Raw genomic sequence first — 21,124 nt, forward strand, 5'->3', positions numbered from 1 at the left:
CAAGGGAGGAACTACCAACGAATCGTATTACTTTCGCCATATCAACGCATTAAGCAGCAAATATTGGAGGACCAAAGTTCACTCCACATGAGTTCATTACTTGTGATTTTATTAGTTACACGTCCAAATAGTTCTACAGACACAATACATATCAAAGGTTGTTATGTTTATAACGAATTCTATAAACAACCGGTCAGATACAAAATCCATAAAAAATGTACAAACTACAATCTTTTCTTCTTTTTTTTTCCGGCACTATATCAATCAACTCACTTCATTATACTTTATTTTCCGCGATAAACAATCAGATTAGACCAAAAAAATTCACATAATACAATCTAATACAGAGAGTACCTTTTCAGACCCTCTGCTGCGATTCGATGAGCAGCGCATTGAGCATAATCTGCACCGCCGAGTCATAGACTCTCTGATCATAATGCATCCCATCTTCTGTACACATCGCGCCGCACTCTCTACTCAAAAAACCCACATCAATTAGCAAGAATTGGCCTCCATCCCTCTTCAACATCCCACTTTTACCCAACTCGGCGCGATAACTCTCTTGCATTGTTCTATTCATGTTTAATCTCTTCTCCTCGGTGTTCAGCATCGTCTCCACGAGCTCCGGCAACCCTAACCAGAACGCGTGCTCCAAAACCCCAGCCTTGCTAGCTTCCTTCTTGATTTCACTCAATTTCCCGCCACATAATCGGCGGGGTCAGTCACGTGCAGCATGTGCCAGAGCCCCGATCCGGCGACGATCACGTCGGGAGAGCTCGAGGCCGAACCTTCGATCGATCTGATGAAGGACGAGATGTTCGACTCGAACGGAGACCAGACGAAATCGATCTTGATGGATCGATCGTGGATCTGGATCTGGTAGTCGCTGTGCCGTTTGAAGAGGTCAGATCTGACGTCATCGACGGCGGCTGGGTCGAGGAGTAGGGAGAGGAGAGAGAGAGTGAAGAGGCGGCACTGGGAGCTAGCCGTCGACGGGCGGAGGAGCCGTTGTAGAATCTAGGGTATCGACGCGGGGAGATAGCGGTGGAGACCGCACGCGTGGCGGTTGGAGGGTGGAGGGAGGAGAGGCAAGAGAGGGGATTGGGGCGGAACGCGGCGGCTCGAGAGGGGGGAGGGAGGGGAGGTAGGGGGGACACGTGGGACGAACGCGCGATGGGAGATGAAGAGGGGAGGCAGTGAAGAAGAGTCTGTTGCGGCTGAGGTGGACGCCGGACGCGAGGAAATCGGAGAAGGACGGACGCAGGCGCGAGGATACCGAGATGGTCCAGCGCCGGCTTGAGAGCATGGAGGGGCGCGTAGGGTTAAGGGATTGGGGGGCTAACGTGGGGAGTGGCGGTGGTTTATTGAAGTTGGGGGGAGCATGTGGGTTGTGTGAAACCGGGTAGCGAGACGCGAATAGTTTAGCGGGCGGGCGTTGTCTCTGGGCGCAGGTTTCTACTACAGCCACACTGGAGACCGGATGCAGATAGTTAACTTGTGGAGTGGACTATGACTTCTGAGTAGAAATAAATTTAAATTTAATAATGCCTTTTACAAATGTTTTTGAAAGTAAATATTTTACAGTTTGTGTGTAAATAACGTGGGACTAAGCACAATTAACAAATGGATAAATTGTAGATAACCCCTCCCCTTATCCATAATGATTTTTAAGGATGAAGAGTCCTAATCAATTAGCTGAGGAATGATAAGTCTTAATGAAGATATCCAACTATAAATAGAACAAATTTCTTAGACTGATCATAATTCAATTAGTAATCCTTAAAATAAGAGGGGAAATTTTTTTTTTGGTTGAAAGAAGCAAGGGTAATAACAAATCTATGTTGTTAAAAAGATTCTGACTTTCTTTTATCCACGTCATTGTAACTATTAACTACAACTAAGACATAAGAAAATATTCTTATTTTGTTATTAAAAAGATTCAACTTCCAAACAATTTACTACAACACCAGTCTCCCAAAAGGACATGAAGTTCAATCAAAACAATAAATCCACAGGTTCAGTATCTGCAAAACTCCCAAGTACATTTTGTTGCTCATAAATCTTACACGCTTACATGAATACTTTGCATAATGTAAATGCGTGTTGCTGAATAGTTCGTTTGTTTCTCAGGGTATTTGGAAACCTAGGGTAACTCAACTACAAAAAATTATCGGATACGTAGTCCCTTGACATTAGCAGATTGCCAACGTGCTGTTAAGGATATCAACATAGAGACAGTGAATTCGATCCTCTCTACTGCCAAAAACAGTGACGAGGCTCGCTCTAACCGCAACTTTGATAGTCTCCCGTAATTTGCAACCTTGTACCTCTTTCCAGTTTCACTCAAGACAGATCATAATTGTCCAATTTATAACAGTTGATTGCGACTAAAAGCAGTGATTTCCCCGCTACTTTTGGTAGTCAAAAGTGATAGTCTCCTGTGATTTGCAATCTTGCACTTCTTTCCAAGTTCACTCAAGACAGATCATAATTTTCCAATAGTAACAGATGATTGTGATTAAAAGTAGTGCTCCCCCTTACTTTTGATAGTCGATAGTCGAGAGGATCCAAATCCCATATATACATTCTTCAGTTTTGGTGTGGTGACGAGCAGAGTTTTCTCAGTGTCACTGATGTCCTCCTCTGTTGATCGATTTCCTTCCCTTCCCAAATTTGAAATCCAGGCTTCCGATTTATCTCGTGCTTCCAAAGATACCGAGCTTCACCAGACATGAGGATTAGAGAGCCCGGGTTCAAGAGCACGGGAATCCTTGTGTATGAACCCTCTCCTGCATCTTCTTCTTGGTTTCCAGCAGGGTTGAGTACGTGTTTGGAGTGAGAAAAATGCATCACACATGTAGATTCCATGGAGATTATTGCAATTCCGTCCTCAAAACGCATCAAATCCACATGTGCACATATCCCCTAATAAAGATGGGAAAGGAATGTGAAAAAGGGTAGGTAGTATTTTCTATGAGAAGATGGTATAAATATAAACAATTGACCAGTTATGTTCTATGGACAACTCATTTAACTGTGAATAAGTTCGAAGGATTGGAATTAAACTGGCTGCCGGTAATGAAAATTTTCTGTGAAATCATTCAGTAAACCTATGGTAGCCTGAATATAGACCTCTGTTCCTGGCCAGCCCAGTTTGAGAGGAAACTCCGAAACTGAACTGCTCTTGTGATTCAAAAACCGTGAAAGAAAACTGAAAACGACAGGAAATTAACAGGTCATAATAATGTGCAAGTTATGCAAACATCAGCATAATATCAGAAACTAATTATGAGACAAACTGATACCCAAAGTTAAGGAATGAGCTTAAACATACACATAGCAACCACTTATTTGTTTTATGCATCATATAACAAGGCCTCCCTTGGACGTTGAAGAAAAACAGTTGGTTAATAACTGACATAACAAATAAAACACATTTCACAAGATTTTGTTCGCATAGCTGTTTGAAATGACTTGGAAGTGTGAAATTTCAGTGGTTAACTCTTTTGAAGAATTAAGTAAACATCAAATGTGTTAATCACACACCTAATGTATTAATTAAACATACCTCACCTGGTTTGTATACATTTACAATAAGCTGGTCAAACAGCGGTTCCCTCCACAAGAGATCAAAAGGCAAGGGACAAGGTTCTTCCATACATTGATCTTCAACAACCAAATCCTTGTCTCCTTTCAATGATGATTCACCAAAACACACGGCTTTGCGAACTAATCTAGCCAGTTCAGTTGCCCATTCTGGAAGATCCCCAAATCTCATAGCCTGATAAGTAAAAAATTTCAAACAATGATGGTAAGTCCATAAATAAAAAAGAACAGCAAACACAAACAATCAGCACCTATGATGTCTAAATTGCCATTGATGGGGGAGAAATTTTGATAAATATGAGGTCTCCTTAAGATATTTCAAGGTAGTGAGCGGCAAGTATGGTTAATGGAGAACCTATAACATATAACTAAAGATACAGATGCCTTAGAAAAGTGGAACCATGACAGATCAATATGCTTAAAAAGTTTTCTGAGTACTTGAATAACATTGGGAAGGAAAAAAACTTATATCACTGCTTAGTCCCTTAATTCTGTATTTGGAAATTAGTCCCTCAAATTGCTCCTTCTAGTGATTTCAAACTAGTCCATCTGTTGGTTGTACCAACTAAATTGCTTATTCGGTTTGAGTTAGTCAGTTGTTAATTACACATGATGAACTGGTTCGGGGGAGACATAACCATTGGGAAGAAAGGTCAATTGGTTTGAAGTAGCTTATAAATAGAGGGGTGTAACTGGAAATCCATGAAAAGTAAGCTAACAGAAATGTTTCTCCCAAATCAAAATGGTACCTAACTGCAAGATAAAGTTGAAATGACTAATAGGATTTGAGGACCTAAATAACAATTTTAATGTTTTGAATGACTAGTTCCAAAATATTAAAGTTTTAAAAGACCAATATTGAAAAAACCCGTCAAATATAATAAAGGATCTTGTGGTTGAATTTTCCACAATAATGGAAACAGCATGGGCAGAACCAAAGGCTCCAACCAAGAGAAGTAAGAAACGGCATCAATAAGTAATTTTATTTGATGTCAAACAACACCAAATAAAAAAGCACCACTAAAATAACCTTCAACTGGCAAAGGCTGTTAGAATGAACCAAATAGGCAGAAGAGGATGCACAAATGTTCACACAGATAAATGGAATTTAATTAAGTACAAAAGGAAAAAACTTAAAGCAAGATGACTCTCTTCATCCCTCAAGTATTCTATAGATTTACACAAGAGTGATTAGCAGGTTGACAGTCGACTACAAATGAGGATCGATTAAATGTTTGCTAAGATTCAAGTGAACAAGTTTTCAGATTAAAAGAAAAGAAGATTTTATGCAGTTGTATGAAGTATAAAGAAAAGTTCATCAACAATTTAAAAGGAAACGAAGAAATATTAGAGAGGCACCTGATTATGAAAACTTCCACTGAACCATCGTTCTGCACCAAGAAAAGAAAAAGAAAAAAAAAGTGAAATCTAACAACTCCTCACAAGTCCCAGAATAGACTGAGTCGAAGTTAAACACAAAATCTAGACCATTCTCACCCAATAAACACACACACACACACACACAGAAAGTAGACTGGCAGATAAAGATAGGAGCATATTTTATAATTAAATCTTGAGAGCAAGCTATCACTGTTTAGTTCATTGTAACCGACTCATTAATGCCCTTCCGAAGTCAGCTCACTCCAGAGTCTGCCCTCGACATTTATTGAGCCAGTGAAACTGCTGCAATGGGACTTCGTCAAGAAATAGGGCGACATACTTGATGTGATGTTGTCAGACCATGGTCGATGAGGTTATTAAGCCCAACAACCCACGTATGAATACACGGATCAGCCGACAATCATAGGTGGTTCCTTAACAATCTTCTGTAGCAAAACATGGACCAGAAGTTGGCTAGAGCAACAATTGTAGAGCAATTGTGAACATGAGTGGAGAGAGAAATTTAATATAACAATACTTTTTTATAATGCATGAAAGCTTATTTGATTCCTCGTGAATTAAGTTTACTGTTATTCTATCCCTCCTTGTTCTTCCTCATCTCCTCTCTTCCTCTTCCCTTTTTTCCTAATATTTTCCCATTAGTTGATGGGTGGGCATATGGTCGGCAGAAGTTAGGCATTTCAAAAATTCTAGAAACCTTATAGGTCGACTCCAAAGACTCAGGCTCCTCCAACATTCCATCAAATCTTGTCTCCTATTTAAGCACACTAATAAAACAACTTACCAAAAACTCAACAAAATTAGACAATTTTCAATTTGTGTGTGATACTATTAGAGTGGTCTAACTTGTTGTATACTTGGACAAGGCCCCCAGGTAATTAAAATTTTCAGAGGTACCAAACCGATTGAGCAATGACTTTTTGACCTCAAGCCACTCCAGAGTCCGCCGATGACATTTCTTGAGCCATGCAAATCACTGTAAGAAGGCTTCATCAAGGAACAGAGCAGCATGCTTAGAGGTTTTGCTCGTTTGGCATGTCGTAGAAGTCCAAGAGTTGGCACTACACAATAAAACCAACGATGAACATTTTCTCCAGTGAACAAGGGGAAAATGGGTTGACATTTCAGAGGAGGACTAGCATCTGTGGTCATCATGAAAGATTTGTTGGGGATTGAGTTGAGGACAGGGATGGAGTTGGGTGTAGTGGACATTGTTGGTTGTTACAGCAATGAAGTCCACAAAACTTGTGCCATTGCTAATAGTGATTGAGTTCCTAGCACAGATACATGCACTTCTCGCTCCTCTTTAGAGTCATCTTCCTGCCAAACTATCAATCTGGTTGAGATCCCAGTCATCAATTGCTAGAGCGATCGATCCTCTCGGATCACCTTCCAGACCAGTTCTTGCTGCCCAATGGTGGTTTTAAGTCGCCCACTTTTCTATGGCTGAGATTCAGGGGCAAATCTATATGAAGCAAAGTGGTATCACTGTATCACATAACACAGTTGGCTCCACAATCCTACTTAGAAACTCGACCCATCTCATGTGACACTACGGATGTATTCGATGGTGATACTAATGGTGCATTCATGTACTTTTTTGGAAACTCACCAAGGACCATTGTAAAATTTTAATTATTAGTTATATAGGGACACCAAATTCTTGAAATCCTGAATTCATCAATAGCTGGATTCAACAACATCTGTATCCTCATCGGTGTCTGGCTTTGATACCAAACGTCAGTCGCATTCACCCGGCCTCTGCCTCCACCATGCCCACCCATAACATGATGAGAAAATATTAGATGAAAGAGGGAAGAATTAACATAGAAAGAAGAGATGAGGAAGAACAGAGAGGGAGTTAACTTCATTCGAAAGGAACCAAATGAGTTTTTCCAACTTATAAGAGAAATATTATTACATCGAATTTCCTTTTCTATCATGTTCAATATTACTCCATGATTGCTACTCTAACCAACTTCTTGCCCATGCTCTACACAGAAGATTATTACGGAACAATCTCTGATTGTTGGTTTGTATGTGGATCAATCTGTGGGATGCTAGACTTCAACAATCTCCTGGGCCATGACCTAACTATATGCCTCAAAAAACCGTAATTTCTCCATGTCTTCACAGACCCAAACCACACATCTTCATTAACTGTGTGTTTGGGAGATGACTTGGGGAAGGGAAGGAAGGGGAAGGAATCCCCTTTCTTATTTTCCCCTCGTCCCCCTCCTCTACCCTCCTAAATGGAACTCCCAAACAAAGTTAAAATTAGATTTCTCTTCCCCTTCCACTCTCTACCCTCCATCCAAACAGACCATTATAACTCTCCCCAATTTCTCGAGCATTAGTAAATATTTTTGTCTATTTGCTTACTTTATCCAGTTAGATTACAGCCCAAATCGATTTGGTTTATTGGGCACGACCCAAAAGGGGAAAAAAACTTAACTTTGCTTCCATTAACATATAATTCCTTACCTCCGTCGACTGCAGAGAGAAGCGCAGACTGCTGGGCTTCTGAGAGGAAATCACGACAGATCCAAAGACCAGCGATCTCTTGGACCGATTCCCATCTGGCTCTTTTGTTCTCCAGCGCCTGAGGTTGTGTTGGATCAGGATTAGATCAAAACAATGGAAGAGGGATAACTAATATATATATATATATATAGAGAGAGAGGGATGAGAGAAGGAAACAAGGAAAGGGAACAAACCGAGACGAGGGCATCGCCGTCATTTGCTTCCTCTTCATCGCTGGATTCGCCGAAGGCTTGATCCAGCGCTCTTCTTCGAGCGGCGTCGCTGCTATCCATCGCTCTTTCGCTCCTCCCACTATCTCTCTCTGGTTTTTCTTCGAGTAACGAGTGGAAAGAATTTGAGACCCATTGTCATTGGCCTGTTTGGTTGGATTCTAGAATAGGAAAATGCAATTTCACGTAAAGAAACTTAAGTTTTGATTTGAGTTTTCTAAACTTTTTCAAGAAATAAATTATTTTGATTTTGTTCGCACATAAAATATGGTAGGAATGTAATGTATTTATTTTTCTTGTGTTTGACTTACATAAAAAAAAGATAAACTTTTGTTGATTTGATATTTTCCACTTTTCTTGTGTTTGGTTGGTGTTAAAGTGAGTAGGGAAAAGTGTTTATGGTCACCATGGTAAGATTACCCCCACTATACAAATTAGAACTAATGAGGCATAAATTAGAACACACATGACATATATTAGAAATCACAATGCATAAATTAGAACTAACATGGTACAAATTAGAACTAACATGGTACAAATTAGAACTAACGAGGCATAAATTAGAACTCACATAACATATATTAGAACTAACATGAGCCGCGATAGAACTAATTTGGTATAAATTAAAACTAACATGGTATAAATTAGAACTAACTTGGTACAAATTAGAACTAACTTGGTATAAATTAGAACTCACTTGGTACAAATTAGAACTAACATGGTACAAATTAGAACTCATTTGATACAAATTAGAACTCACTTTGTACAAATTAGAACTAACTTAATACAAATTAGAACTCACATGGTATAAATTAGAACTAATATGGTATAAATTAGAACTAACTTGATACAAATTAGGACTCACATGGTACAAATTAGAACTAATATGATACTAATTAGAACTCACATGGTACAAATTAGAATTAACATGGTATAAATTAGAACTAACATTGTACAAATTAGAACTCACATGGTATAAATTAGAACTCACATGTTACAAATTAGAACTAACTTGGTATAAATTAGAATTAACTTGGTACAAATTAAAACTAACTTTGTATGAATTGGAACTAACTTGGTATAAATTAGAACTAACTTGGTACAAATTAGAACACATATGGTACAAATTAGAACTAACTTGATATAAATTAGAACTAACATGGTATAAATTAGAACTACTTGGTATAAATTAGAACTAATATGGTATAAATTAGAACTAACTTGTACAAATTAGAACTAACATGATACAAATTAGAACTAACTTGGTATAAATTAGAACTAACATGGTATAAATTAGAACTAACTTGGTATAAATTAGAACTAACTTAGTACAAATTAGAACTAACGAGGCGTAATTTAGAACGCACATGGCATATATTAGAACTAACATGAGCCGCGATAGAACTAACATGGTATAAATTAGGTCTAACATGGTATAAATTAGAACTCGCGTGACATAAATTAGAACTCACATGACATAAATTAGAACTAACATGAGCTGCGTTAGAACTAACATGACATAAATTAGAACAAACATGGTACAAATTAGAACTCACGAGGCATACATTAGAACTCACATGACATATATTAAAACTAACATGAGCCGTAATAGAACTAACATGGTACAAATTAGAACTCACGATACATAAATTAGAACTAACATGGTATAAATTAGAACTAACGAGCCATAAACCATGCACACAATTGAAATTTGCATACACATGAAACAATCATGCAACGACGTCGGCAAAGATTAGATCTGAACAGCGTTGGCAAAGATCAGACCCTCCTCCCCCAGATTTCTTCGAATACAGGGACAAAGAAGGCCGCGGGAGTTTCTGGCGGGAGGAGAGCAAGGAGGTAACGATAGCTCACTAAAGAAATCAACGAGGAAGAAAAATTCCGACATGGCCAGAGTTTTCTTCGATTTTACTCGGTTGGAGAAGGAAATCAGAGAGGAAAAAAATCCGAGCTGGCGGCGATTTCAACAGAGTTTTCCCTCTTCCACCCGGCCGAACCAAAGCGGCACAAAGAAATGAGCGGAAATAAAAAACCAACGTGGAGGGGGTGTCAGGCGTAGAAAAATGTTTCCACGAGCATTTTAAGCGAACCAAATAACCCCTTAGTCCATAAAAGGGTAGTAAAGTAATTTCACTTCTTGAGGCTGTACGTTGCAAAAGTTTTTATTCAAAAATTGAACTCAGAATTCAGAAATAAGTGATTATAATATATGCCACCTCCTCCATTTTCTTCTCCTCCAATCCCCAACTTTCTTTCCTCTCTCCCACTTCTCCATACTTTCTTATTTTCATTCTTACCTTCTCCTTTCCACCATTCCTCGCTCTGCCCACCCCTCTTCATCATTAAAAAAATAAAATAAAATCCAACTTCCCCTTCTTCCTCTCTTAGACCCAACAACAAGCATTCTATAAAATACCTAGCCTTCTCCTCTTCGTCTCTCCCACTCACTCTCTCACTCTCCTCCATTGCTCTACCTACTTTCTCTTCGCCCTCCAATCATAAAAAACTCAATCTCCTCCTCTTTCTTTCTCAGACTCAGCATCAAAAACATTCTACTTGAAAAGCAATAGAAGGGATGAAGGAGAGGACAAAGAGATAGAAAGAAGGAGAAAATGGACAAAGAATAGAGAGAAGCAAAAGAAGTTAAGAAGAAATGGGTCTGTAGAAAAAGTAAAATGTGAAAGTAATAAGGAGGATATGAGAAAGAAGATAGAAAGAGAGTGGGAGAGAGGATGACAGGTTGAGGATCGGGATGAGAAAAGAATGAAGGAGATGGTGGGAAGGAGGAGAAAAGAGATGGTGAGACGGGGGAGAGAGAGAGTTTTTTTTAAAGACATATTTTAGCTTTTGAGGAGATAGATCCAAAAATCAGTTAAATTTTCGCTTAAAAATTATCTCCGAAAATACCTATTTATCATGATATTTGTCACTTTTTAGACTAAGCTTATATTTTAACCCCTTAAAAAATTATCTAAATTTTAATTCCACTGGACTAACATCATAAAATTTTAATCAGGTTCTCGCTCTAAATTTAAGTTCCGATTGACCAAGCCTCTTAAGAAAAAAAAACTTACGTAAATAAAAGCAGTTCAGAATATTGCATCTCTCATCTGAACCCCTTTCAGAAAATCTCATCTCCCACTTTTCGGACAAATTTTCAAAACCATCCCATTTGCGATTTTATTCCCAAAAAACGACCCCTTTCCTCTTTATTTGTAAAAACCGACCTGGTTTCAGCCTCAGCGCTGAAAACAGGTCGGTTTTTACAAAAAAAGTTCTGAAACTTCACGGGAGTTCAACTCCCGTGAAGTTTAGCAGCTTAATTAAATAGCTGCTAAACTTCACGGGAGTTGAACTCCCGTGAAGTTTCTTAGTTTCAAAAAAAAATTGAGCTGTGAAACTTCACGGGAAGTTTAACAGCTTAATTAAATGATTGCTAAACTTCACGGGAGTTCAACTCCCGTGAAGTTTCGAAACTTTTTTTGTAAAAAACCCTGGTTTCAGCCTCAGCGCTGAAACCAGGTCGGTTTTTACAAAAAAAGTTCTGAAACTTCACGGGAGTTCAACTCCCGTGAAGTTTAGCAGCTTAATTAAATAGCTGCTAAACTTCACGGGAGTTGAACTCCCGTGAAGTTTCTTAGTTTCAAAAAAAAATTGAGCTGTGAAACTTCACGGGAAGTTTAACAGCTTAATTAAATGATTGCTAAACTTCACGGGAGTTCAACTCCCGTGAAGTTTCGAAATTTTTTTGATAAAAACCGACCTGGTTTCAGCCTTGAGGCTGAAACCAGATCGGTTTTTACAAATAAGGGGGAAATGGGTCGTTTTTTGGGAATAAAATCGCAAAAGGGCCTGTTTTGAATTTTTGTCCCCCACTTTTCATCACAGTTTATCTCTCCCTAACTGAACGGTTCAAAATCTTTTCTTTTCCCCTCGAAATCATCAGGGGGGAAAAAAGTAAATAAAAAGACGAGAGGGCAAACGACCCCGAACACTCCTCACGTTGGCGGCTGCAGCTTCTCTTCCCCCCTCTTAAACCCTTACCCCAAACCCTAACCTAAAACCCTAACCCTAACCGTAATTCTCCATTCCCCTACACCGATCGAAGGAGATAGAAGGAGGAGAGCGCGAGAGGAACAATGGAGGTCGCTCCAAAGTGCCAAGAGTTCCCATCCCTCTCCGTCTCCGATCTCTCGTCCTCTCCTTCGATCCCCTCGCCTTCAACTCTCGCCGGAGTCTTCGATTTCGACGAATCCGGTGCTCCGCAGCTGAGGTTTCGCGGATCGGGCGGCCAGGGTTCTTCCGTTCGCATTGGACTCAAGACATCGCAGGTTGATTGCGGATTGTGGATGATCTCGTTTTGTTTCTCCTGTGAAAGGATTGGTTTTGATTTGGTCTTTTTTTCACCAGGTTTTTAAACTGAGTTCCCTGGAATCGCTGTGCGTGAGCAAGGGGCCTGAGGGCAATGAATCAAAGGAGGTAGTTTGGTTGCTGAACATTATAACTGTTTGGAGAGCTAATCATGCTGGATTTTCTAAATTTGTCCTCTTTAACTATTTTTCTCAAAACCAGAAATCCTTTTCGAGAGCTGTTAAGATTGGGTTTGAAACCGAGGAGGAGAGTATAGCGTTCCATTCAGCATTTAATCATTGGAGGGAAAGAATGGGTGAAGATACGGGTACGTGATGTATATGCAGATACTGTCCGCAAATTATCTGTCTAATTATTCTGAGTAATCATGATTGTATCTTTATTCCTTTCATGTTATTTGTAAGGTTTTTCCCCTTTCTTGGGAACCACCTTTAAAATACGGTCATTCTCTAGAAACCAACTTTGAATTTTAGTTAACACATGTTAATGTTAAGTGATCACACAATCAATTATATCCGTGGTTGGATGGAGATAAAATTGATGAGTGGCCGCTTCCTTCCCTGAATATCTGGTTCTGAGTGCCTGAAAAGTCTGCACATATAGAAACTCGTGAGAGGACGGAGACGGGTTCCCTCGTGGTTCTTCCGACGATCAAGTCAGCTGGTGAACTTGAGTGGGGAAAGTGAAGAGCTGTTTTAGTTTTTGTGTATGTAGTATAATTTGCAGAAGAAGCAAAAGTCCAAAAATCAAAAGTCAAAAGTCCTCTTTAGATTAGAATAGTACCTTTATTTATACCGATGATATAAGGGTAGAACCGTCATTATGGCCGAGCATAGGATGGCGGTGAAGAAGTGTGAGCTGGCGGCTGCGTCAGTACTTACTTTACAGGTGTCGGCTGACGACTGGGGAGAGATCATTTCAGCATTAAACGAGAAGTGATCGGAAGCATGACAGTGCCTACGTGGTCTGATGAGTCATGAAGGCTATCGTGGCTAGAGGTATGATGCGTCTGCCATGCATTAAATGTGATGCTGACACGTTGTCAGTGGGAGAGGCTCGAAGTTGAAGTCGTCTTTTGGCTTCGCCGAGAAGTAACGTCTTTCGAGTCGACCTTGTGAGGCGTCGAGTATCTGGACGTGTGGGCTCGTTGCGAGTCGTTTTCGACAAGAAGGTCGACTAGTACCGCCTTTCGAGTCAACATGAAGGAGTGTCGACTCGACGAGTCGGCTAAGTTGAAACTCTTGTTGGTCTTTTGCTGTTAATTTGATTGGGACATTACATTCAGAAGTACACCTGTCTGTTGCTGCCAAAGGGCTGCACTTAGGTGATTGAAAACACCATAACAACACATAAACCACCTTTAAAGAGAAATTTCATGCAATCAAGCACTCCTAGTCAAATTTGCACTAAAAACCCAAAAATACCCTTAAAAAAACTTACGCTCAATTGCTAACATGACCTAAATGTTAATTATTTGAGTCATGTGTCCCGAATGTGAGTTTTTAAGGGTATGTTGTGGTTTTGTTGAAACATTTGAATAAAACGTGGTTGATTCCACTGAATTTTTCTTTGCAGATGGGTTATTTTTATTAATTAAACTTCAAAGATGGTTTCTATAGAATGACCCTATTTTAAAGATGGTTTCTAGGATCCTATTTGTAATGTTATTGATGCAAGTAATTTTCACTTCAGAGTAAATAATTTATGTACAATGTTGGGATATATATACTAAGTTTCATTTGAAACTGATAGGTGAGAAATAACTAAATGTAGCTTAGATATTGTGCATACAGATTCAAATAGAAGTCAAAATTCTTGAAGGATAATCAGAAGATGAAGATGGTAGAGGCGAGGTTATAAATTGTAAAAAACAAACAGAATGAAACATGTGGGGAATGCATGGCAGAGTTAGTGCCCTGTTATTTGCTTCAAATGGAGCATAACCGTTATTGATCAAAAATTAAGAAATATACAAGCCGCATTGACAAATATGAATGATCCACGTTGAGCCTATTAGTCTCTTTACTGTTGTGAGCTTGATTGAGCTTGAGATGATTTAGCTCAAGAAATTTTAACTTTTCTAGTATTTCATGATTGATTCAGTGATCATGCAAGTAGTGACTATTTTTTTTGGGTATCCAATAGGTATAACTACATTAATGTTCAAATTTTCGACAAAGATCTATTCATAGAGAGAGCAAGGGGAGGGGAAAAAACAATCATTTGGATTGTCTATTTTATATTGACAACTGACTACCAGTGAATGATGCAAGTGGAAACTCTTACCAGCCAATATAAAGGTGTATATACATACAAGCAGACATGTTGAACTTTGAATGGAAAAGTGGACAAGACAAAATGGGGGAGAAAATAACCAACAAGACTGGGATCATGATTTGGTCTTTGAGAGCCAGCTGGAAGCCATCGTCTTAGTTGGGCTCAGTGGCCTTGGTGGATATGTTAACTAGTGAAGCGAGGCAGACAAAAGTGAAAGATTAAAATGAGAATGTAAACCAGCACATGACTCGAACCATTCTAGTATAAATTATTTATATTATTTCTACTATAACTATATACTAAGTATATCAAATTGACCATGAGCGAGCGAGCCTGACTTGAGTTCAGCTTGCTTAAGGTTCTACTTAGCTTTAACTTCAGCTCATTTGTTGGTCAAGCAAGCCAAACAAAACTGATTGTGAGCAGCTTATTCATTTGCACCTCCAATGCTGGCTAGTTCCCTCAAAGGCCTGAATCTGTGAAGCTGTCTTCTAAAGCTCTTCGATTTTGAGTCTCTTGAAATGTCTTAAATGAATTTTTTGATATTCTACTCAAGAAGCTGCAATAACTGTAGAATCACATAATTATGTTCTTCCTTCACCAATCTATTCCTGAAGTCTTATCTTTTCCAGTTACATATTACTTTTTGATATACTTTTGGTATTTACAGAAATTCTATATTGTGAGTTCACCCTTGCTTTTTCCAGGAAGACCTCTGGAAAATGGATCAGTTCTTGCTCCAAAATGCAAGTTTGATGACAAAATAGAGGCCTCTTCTGCAAAAATGTACTTCCATTACTATGGACAATTACTACATCAGCAGAATATGTTACAGGATTATGTGAGGACAGGTTACTATTGCACTCTCTTATTACTATGTCATGTTACACATATGAAGCCGAATTTGTTGCTTATTAAATTAAAACTGTTAATTTAATGGAACTTAATAAGATTGTATTTCATTATTGACATGTCAATGTGTTTTTGTTCTAGGAAGCTATTATGCTGCAGTCATTGAGAATCGTGTAGATTTTAATGGTCGTGTTGTAGTTGATGTGGGTGCTGGTAGTGGTATTCTTTCCTTATTTGCTGCCCAGGTATTCAGAATTTTCTGGTCAACAAATTTAAGTAATTAAGCAACAATTTTATTATGTTCTTTGTCATTTTACATGTTACCGTTGCTTTAATTTTAGGCTGGTGCCAAGCATGTTTATGCTGTTGAAGCATCAGATATGGCAGAATATGCACGCCGGCTGATTGCCGGAAATCCGTCTCTTGGACAGAGGATCACGGTTTGATAAGATTTATATTTGCCAGTCTGACATTTGTTTTTCATTCGACTTGTTACCATCTTATATGTGTGCTTATTTATCCAGCTTTTTCTTGGCTTTGTTTGACAGGTTATCAAAGGTAAAGTTGAGGAAGCTGAATTACCTGAGAAAGCAGATATTCTGATTTCTGAGCCAATGGGTATGTATTCATATCAAATTTTCTTTCCACCCAATTAATGGAGGGCTTATTCTGGGATTTGTAGGGCATCTTGAGCGATTCTTAACTTGGCACTCTCTCTAAAGTGAATCATTTCTTTATCAATGTTTGACTTCTGGCTCAAAAAATAAGATTATCAACATATACAAACAATTCAAGCTGATTTGAATGTTGTGATACTGTTTCTCAATTGAAAAATAAAGATTATCCACTATTCTTCCTGATCCCATTTCATTGTGTTTTAAGTGTTGTCATGCTGATTTCAACTGGGAAATCTAGAAGCAACAATCAAATTGTTCTGTCTATACTTATTAATATTTGATCCAACACTGCGAAGTTCTGCGAGCAAATCCGTTCACATGATAGACGAACTGGTTCTGGCATTTTCTTATATGTAATTTCAGTTGTTCCTTGCTTTGGTAACCGGAATAACTTGAGTAGTTTCTGAAATATGATTAAGGATTTGGGAGTTCTAGTTTTTTTCTTAAGTATCTAGTTCTTTCCCTCCTTTCCCCTTGCAAACTGTACAAGCTGTATTAGTTTATGCACTGACCTTTTATACACAATTATAAGGTTTGTATCATGATTTTTTTTCTTGTGACTACTTGCTAGCATATTCAGTATATATGAAAAAGAATGATATTGGAATCTTTTCTAGGTACTCTTTTGGTTAATGAGAGGATGCTGGAGTCCTACGTGATCGCAAGAGATCGGTTTCTTGCCCCTAATGGGAAAATGTTCCCAACACTTGGAAGGTAAGAAGAACAGTTTTCATTCTGTTTCTGGGATGGTTGAAGCAACCATGCTACATTTGTTTCTATAATGGCAATGGTAGGATATTTTGTTCTATAGACATGACAATCCTACTTGTCTAAAATCCAGCATTATAATTCTTTTATGCTTCAAAGGGAACCTATACTTGACTCTATAATTGTTGAACATGAAACCTGTTGCAATAAATAATACCAATATGCCCTCATGAATTTAGTTTTCTGTTTCCTTTCTTTTTCTCCCAATAGTTTTCAAGACTTCAGTATAGACACCTATTCATCTTGTGTGAAATTGCATTGTCTGCAGATATAGCTACCACTACCATCCAGCCATTTCCAAGTCCAATGGCTTAGTTAGCATCCATCAGAGGGCTTCCATTGCCAGTCCTTATTATCACTATGCATGACTGCAAGCTTAGATTTGAGAGTGCTATTCTAGGATTTAGCCAACCTGACTCAACACTCTGATAGTTGATGCCTTCAGGCATGTGTCTCAGTGCAAAAGCTAGTACTAGTTCAATATCTTAATTGTTATATCACTTCGACATTTGTTTTTCATGAATCCCTTATTCCTAAACCTTGTGCTGCTTTTTTTCTTGTGCTTGTGCTCATGATAATATTGACCTAACTTTGGTTTTGATATTGCTGGGCTATAGGTTTAAACTGCTTTATCAGGCATATGTTTTGGTTCAGTTCACTTTACTCGTTGACTTAGGAGAGCGTAACTTTTTCTTTTTTGGGTTCTACCTATCTTACTATTGTTTGCCACTAGTGCACATATGCAGCACTGGTCTAGCTAATACAAGGACTGATGTAATCACCATTATATAAATCACTTACCCTTGGTTTCCTAGAAAGCTGTTATAATTCTGATCTATCTTACTATTGTTTTCCTGTAATGCACACATGCTGCACTCGTCTAGCTAATACATATAAGGAGCTGATGTCATCACCATTATATAAATCCTTTACCATTGGTTCTCCAATAACCTGTTATAGTTCTGATATCGTAACCACCTAGATGGTCGTTTATTGTCCACTGATACCTTTCTGAATACTTACATGCAATGATAATATTCCAATATTTGAGAACACTGTTTTAAAAAAACCTCCGCCTAGTTCGCTTAGGCGTACGCCTAGGCTTAGGCGGTACGTAGACCGTCTAACTAGCGCCTAGGCGGTATTTAGGCTACCCACCTAGATTTTACGAGCGTTTAAGGGAGCATTGTCTGCTTACGTGGATTGCACCCTGTAGGCCTTGATTGTGATTTTATGTGTCGTAGCCTACACGTCTTCCAAACTCCATTAACCTCCAAAATCCAAATATGAACACCTTCACTACTTCCTCTGACCTTCAGCAAAACCTCATCGACCACCACTTAAATGAAGAAAGGAAAAAAACGTCCAGAAACCGCTTAGGCGCCCGCTTAGTCAACTAAGCGCTGGGCGTCAAGTTCGACGCCTAGAAGCGCCCAACGTTTAATGTAACATTGTTTGAGAAGATGAAAATCTTGATGTCCCTAGAGACATTCAATTTGCGTGTTAACATGGTGACTGAACTTTTTGGCATAAATCTAGCTTCGTTCTTTTTTTAATGTCATTTATATATTAACCATGATGATTATCTTCAGGTTCTGATTGTCTTTATGATAAACCATATCACTATGCTTCTATAATTTCCACTGTAGCTTCTATAGCTACTCCTTACTGGCAATTTGTTATTTTGCTAATCTTGTAGGATACATATGGCTCCCTTTAGCGATGAATATCTTTATGTTGAAATTGCAAATAAGGTATCTCTTTGAAATAAAATTTGCTTTTCTTGAATAACATGTTTTGCATTTTCTTTTCCCTAGTTGCAAGACATTTGATGAGATCTAAGATATTTGCACTTATTATTCCATTTACTGAAGTCCTCCTTTCATATTTTATTAAACTGTTCAGGGTAGTCAATTACCTGCCTCATGATGTGAAGTCGTCGTTCATCAGGAACCTACATATGTCTTTACACGAACTTATTATTAGATTCAGGACAGGACATTAAGACAAATGCATCTTTCAGGTGCGCAAGTGAATGTCTTTTTACGGAGGATGAAATTATAGTTGCATTAAAATTTCCACTTCCTAAATTTCTTAATGTTGAGACGAACTTTAGGTGCATGGTGGTGGTGTCTGAGTACGAGACATGCAAGGAAAACTCTTACATTTAGGTAAATAAAATCTCCAATGTTGGAATAAGCCTTTGAGAACTGATTCACTGATAGCCTATTCTTGATTCCTCACTGAGTCAAACTTGCCAACCTAGGGGCATTGCTAAGTTAGAGTTAATAGAGCAGTTATGTTTCAAGAAGAACGCTGTTGAGAACTTGGGATAGGGTACAATTCAACCATGGGTGTAGAGGAGTAGGTAAATCTGGTGGACGAAATATGAGGACAACATTTTGATGAGTTCTATGTTTACTTTTAAAAAAAATGGAAAGGAGACGAGGGAGGTAGATAGTGCATCAGAGTCCAGGAAAATGGATTTCATACGTCAGGTCATTGATTCAAAATGGAGAGGGGCGCTTCTACGAGAGCACAACACCAGACTCTAGTTAATTGTGATCTAGGCCATTGTATGGTTTGGGTTGATATTAAATTGGGATTAGGTGGTGAGAGGCTTTGTTGAATTGATCTGGGAGGTGATAAACATTATGGGACAAGGTTTGAAATTCTATAATGAAGATCCTGCCTGTAAACTATCTTCATCCATTGGGGTTGAAGTTGTGGGAAACCATAGCGAGGGAATAGGATACATATCCCCGATGGCTCAGGTCATCAGTGTGGGGCTGATGACTATCTTTAGGCATGAATGCACTGGTATTTTCAAAGGATGGTACATGAAGGACCCCCAGTGCGATGATACTCACACTTTGTGTATTTCACGAAGTCTGTTAAGTTTTGAATATGGAGTGTTGGTGTTGGTGGATCTAGACATAATATATATTAACGGTCAAGAAATACTTAGGAGATTAAGGCTAGTCAGATTCATGATTTAGGATTACTTACTCTTCAATATGGTAAAATTGAGATGATGTAGTTTATACTGTAAAGTTTATAGAATAAATCATGTTTATTAAAGTTGAGGAATGCATCTGGACACTTGAGTAGCTAAAAAATTTAATGGAAAACTATATGGAAAACTATATGGAAAACTATAATATGCCGATTGTTTACAGGTCAGTGTGTTGGACTGTTGGAAACATAACATACAATGCAGCGGAAAATTGCATATCATGTAGATTAATCAAAATTAATAAAATCTAGAAAAATACCTGAAATGCTTTCTGAATTTCTTTGATAATCCGTCCCAAGATCAAAATAAAATAGCTTCCTCAAGAGAAAAAGCCTCCAACTGAAATCCACCTGTCATCGAAGAGGAGTATTCGGAGCAATACTGAGAGATATCTCAAAATCTATTTCCTTTATTTTTTTTCATTTTTTTTCAAGGCTACATATGAACACTATTATATAGGATTGGACCTGCCTTATAGATTTCAATTTCAAAACAATTCTTAATTGTTTAAAACTCTATCCATAATATTTAAAGATAGAATATTCTTTCCATAACAATTAGGATAGAAATAGAATTGTATTGCATATAAACCTCTTCTAATGACATTAGTGAGACCAATTGGGTCCCATATCGAGAACCAATTATTAATCAAATTAATAATTTTAATTTAACAATCAAATCCCTATCCGACCAACTATTCATAAAAGCTCCTCCATAATATGAGATTAAATATTCGTGAATAATATTATCTTACATTCAATCCCCTCCAGTATCAATTTATTTTAGGAAACTTTATTGAGCAGGACGAATCACCTATTTGCTCATTCCTAAAATTACAATCCCATGAACATAAATAAAAATCATTTTGAAACATTAAATATTTTATTTTATAAGAAAATAATTTTAGAAAAATAATTTCAAAAATCACTCGTCAACGGGAATTTAATATATTCACAGGATATGCATAATAAATTAACTCATAAAAATGAGTATACTGGATCCTATCTAGATATTCATCATTTCCCTAAATAAAATCTAATAACCCAACATTTCAGGTTGTATATCACTTGTAAAACAAGCTTAACCATCATATCAAAGTATATTAGATTATCAAATTGAAAATGATAATATCAGCAAGTCTAAGGGACCATGTAACAATTCGAATTCTTTATCTCTTAGGTGACTCGTCCTAGAGAATCCAAATAAGGTCTTGTACTACGCATCAAATATACGCTTATGACATACACCCGGGGAATCTTCATTCCCGATAGTTGAGATCAACCATCACATCTCATATGTCGTTATCATACATAATAACCTGTTATAACAAAGCTATCATTTACTAGTTATAGGTTAAGCACAAATTTAAGAAATCTCTGAAT

General features: G+C 38.0%; 3 protein-coding genes across 4 annotated transcripts in view; 1 reads left to right on the top strand and 2 right to left on the bottom strand.

The window, feature by feature from the left end:
• LOC109821818 lies at positions 206 to 1,306 on the bottom strand. The gene is given in 3 exon segments (XM_020387974.1): positions 206 to 703; positions 706 to 1,017; positions 1,277 to 1,306. Coding segments are annotated over 3 exon segments (687 nt in total). The 3' UTR covers positions 206 to 358.
• On the bottom strand, positions 1,955 to 7,882 carry LOC109820549 (alkylated DNA repair protein alkB homolog 8). 2 transcript variants are annotated; one of them, XM_020386707.1, is made up of 5 exons: positions 7,725 to 7,882; positions 7,492 to 7,609; positions 4,966 to 4,997; positions 3,569 to 3,781; positions 1,955 to 2,925 (listed from the first exon to the last, which is right to left on the bottom strand). In XM_020386707.1, exons 1-5 carry the CDS (start codon positions 7,821 to 7,823, stop codon positions 2,590 to 2,592), a joined length of 798 nt encoding a protein of 265 aa, XP_020242296.1. In that variant the 5' UTR covers positions 7,824 to 7,882; the 3' UTR covers positions 1,955 to 2,589. The 2 variants fall into 2 exon arrangements, with proteins under 2 accessions (XP_020242296.1, XP_020242297.1); XM_020386708.1 differs by having other exon boundaries at positions 2,764 to 2,925; positions 3,574 to 3,781.
• Positions 11,711 to 21,124, top strand: part of LOC109819755 (probable histone-arginine methyltransferase CARM1) — a 28,454-nt gene continuing 19,040 nt past the window's right edge. The window contains exons 1-9 of the mRNA XM_020385634.1: positions 11,711 to 12,112; positions 12,192 to 12,260; positions 12,354 to 12,459; positions 15,137 to 15,280; positions 15,423 to 15,526; positions 15,623 to 15,721; positions 15,830 to 15,899; positions 16,576 to 16,672; positions 18,426 to 18,480. Coding sequence (XP_020241223.1) covers positions 11,921 to 12,112; positions 12,192 to 12,260; positions 12,354 to 12,459; positions 15,137 to 15,280; positions 15,423 to 15,526; positions 15,623 to 15,721; positions 15,830 to 15,899; positions 16,576 to 16,672; positions 18,426 to 18,480 — 936 coding nt within the window. The 5' untranslated portion in view covers positions 11,711 to 11,920. The remainder of the gene's footprint in view (positions 12,113 to 12,191; positions 12,261 to 12,353; positions 12,460 to 15,136; positions 15,281 to 15,422; positions 15,527 to 15,622; positions 15,722 to 15,829; positions 15,900 to 16,575; positions 16,673 to 18,425; positions 18,481 to 21,124) is intronic.

This window comes from Asparagus officinalis, chromosome 8, assembly GCF_001876935.1.
Source record: "Asparagus officinalis chromosome 8, Aspof.V1, whole genome shotgun sequence".
In the NCBI taxonomy this organism is placed as follows: domain Eukaryota; kingdom Viridiplantae; phylum Streptophyta; class Magnoliopsida; order Asparagales; family Asparagaceae; genus Asparagus; species Asparagus officinalis.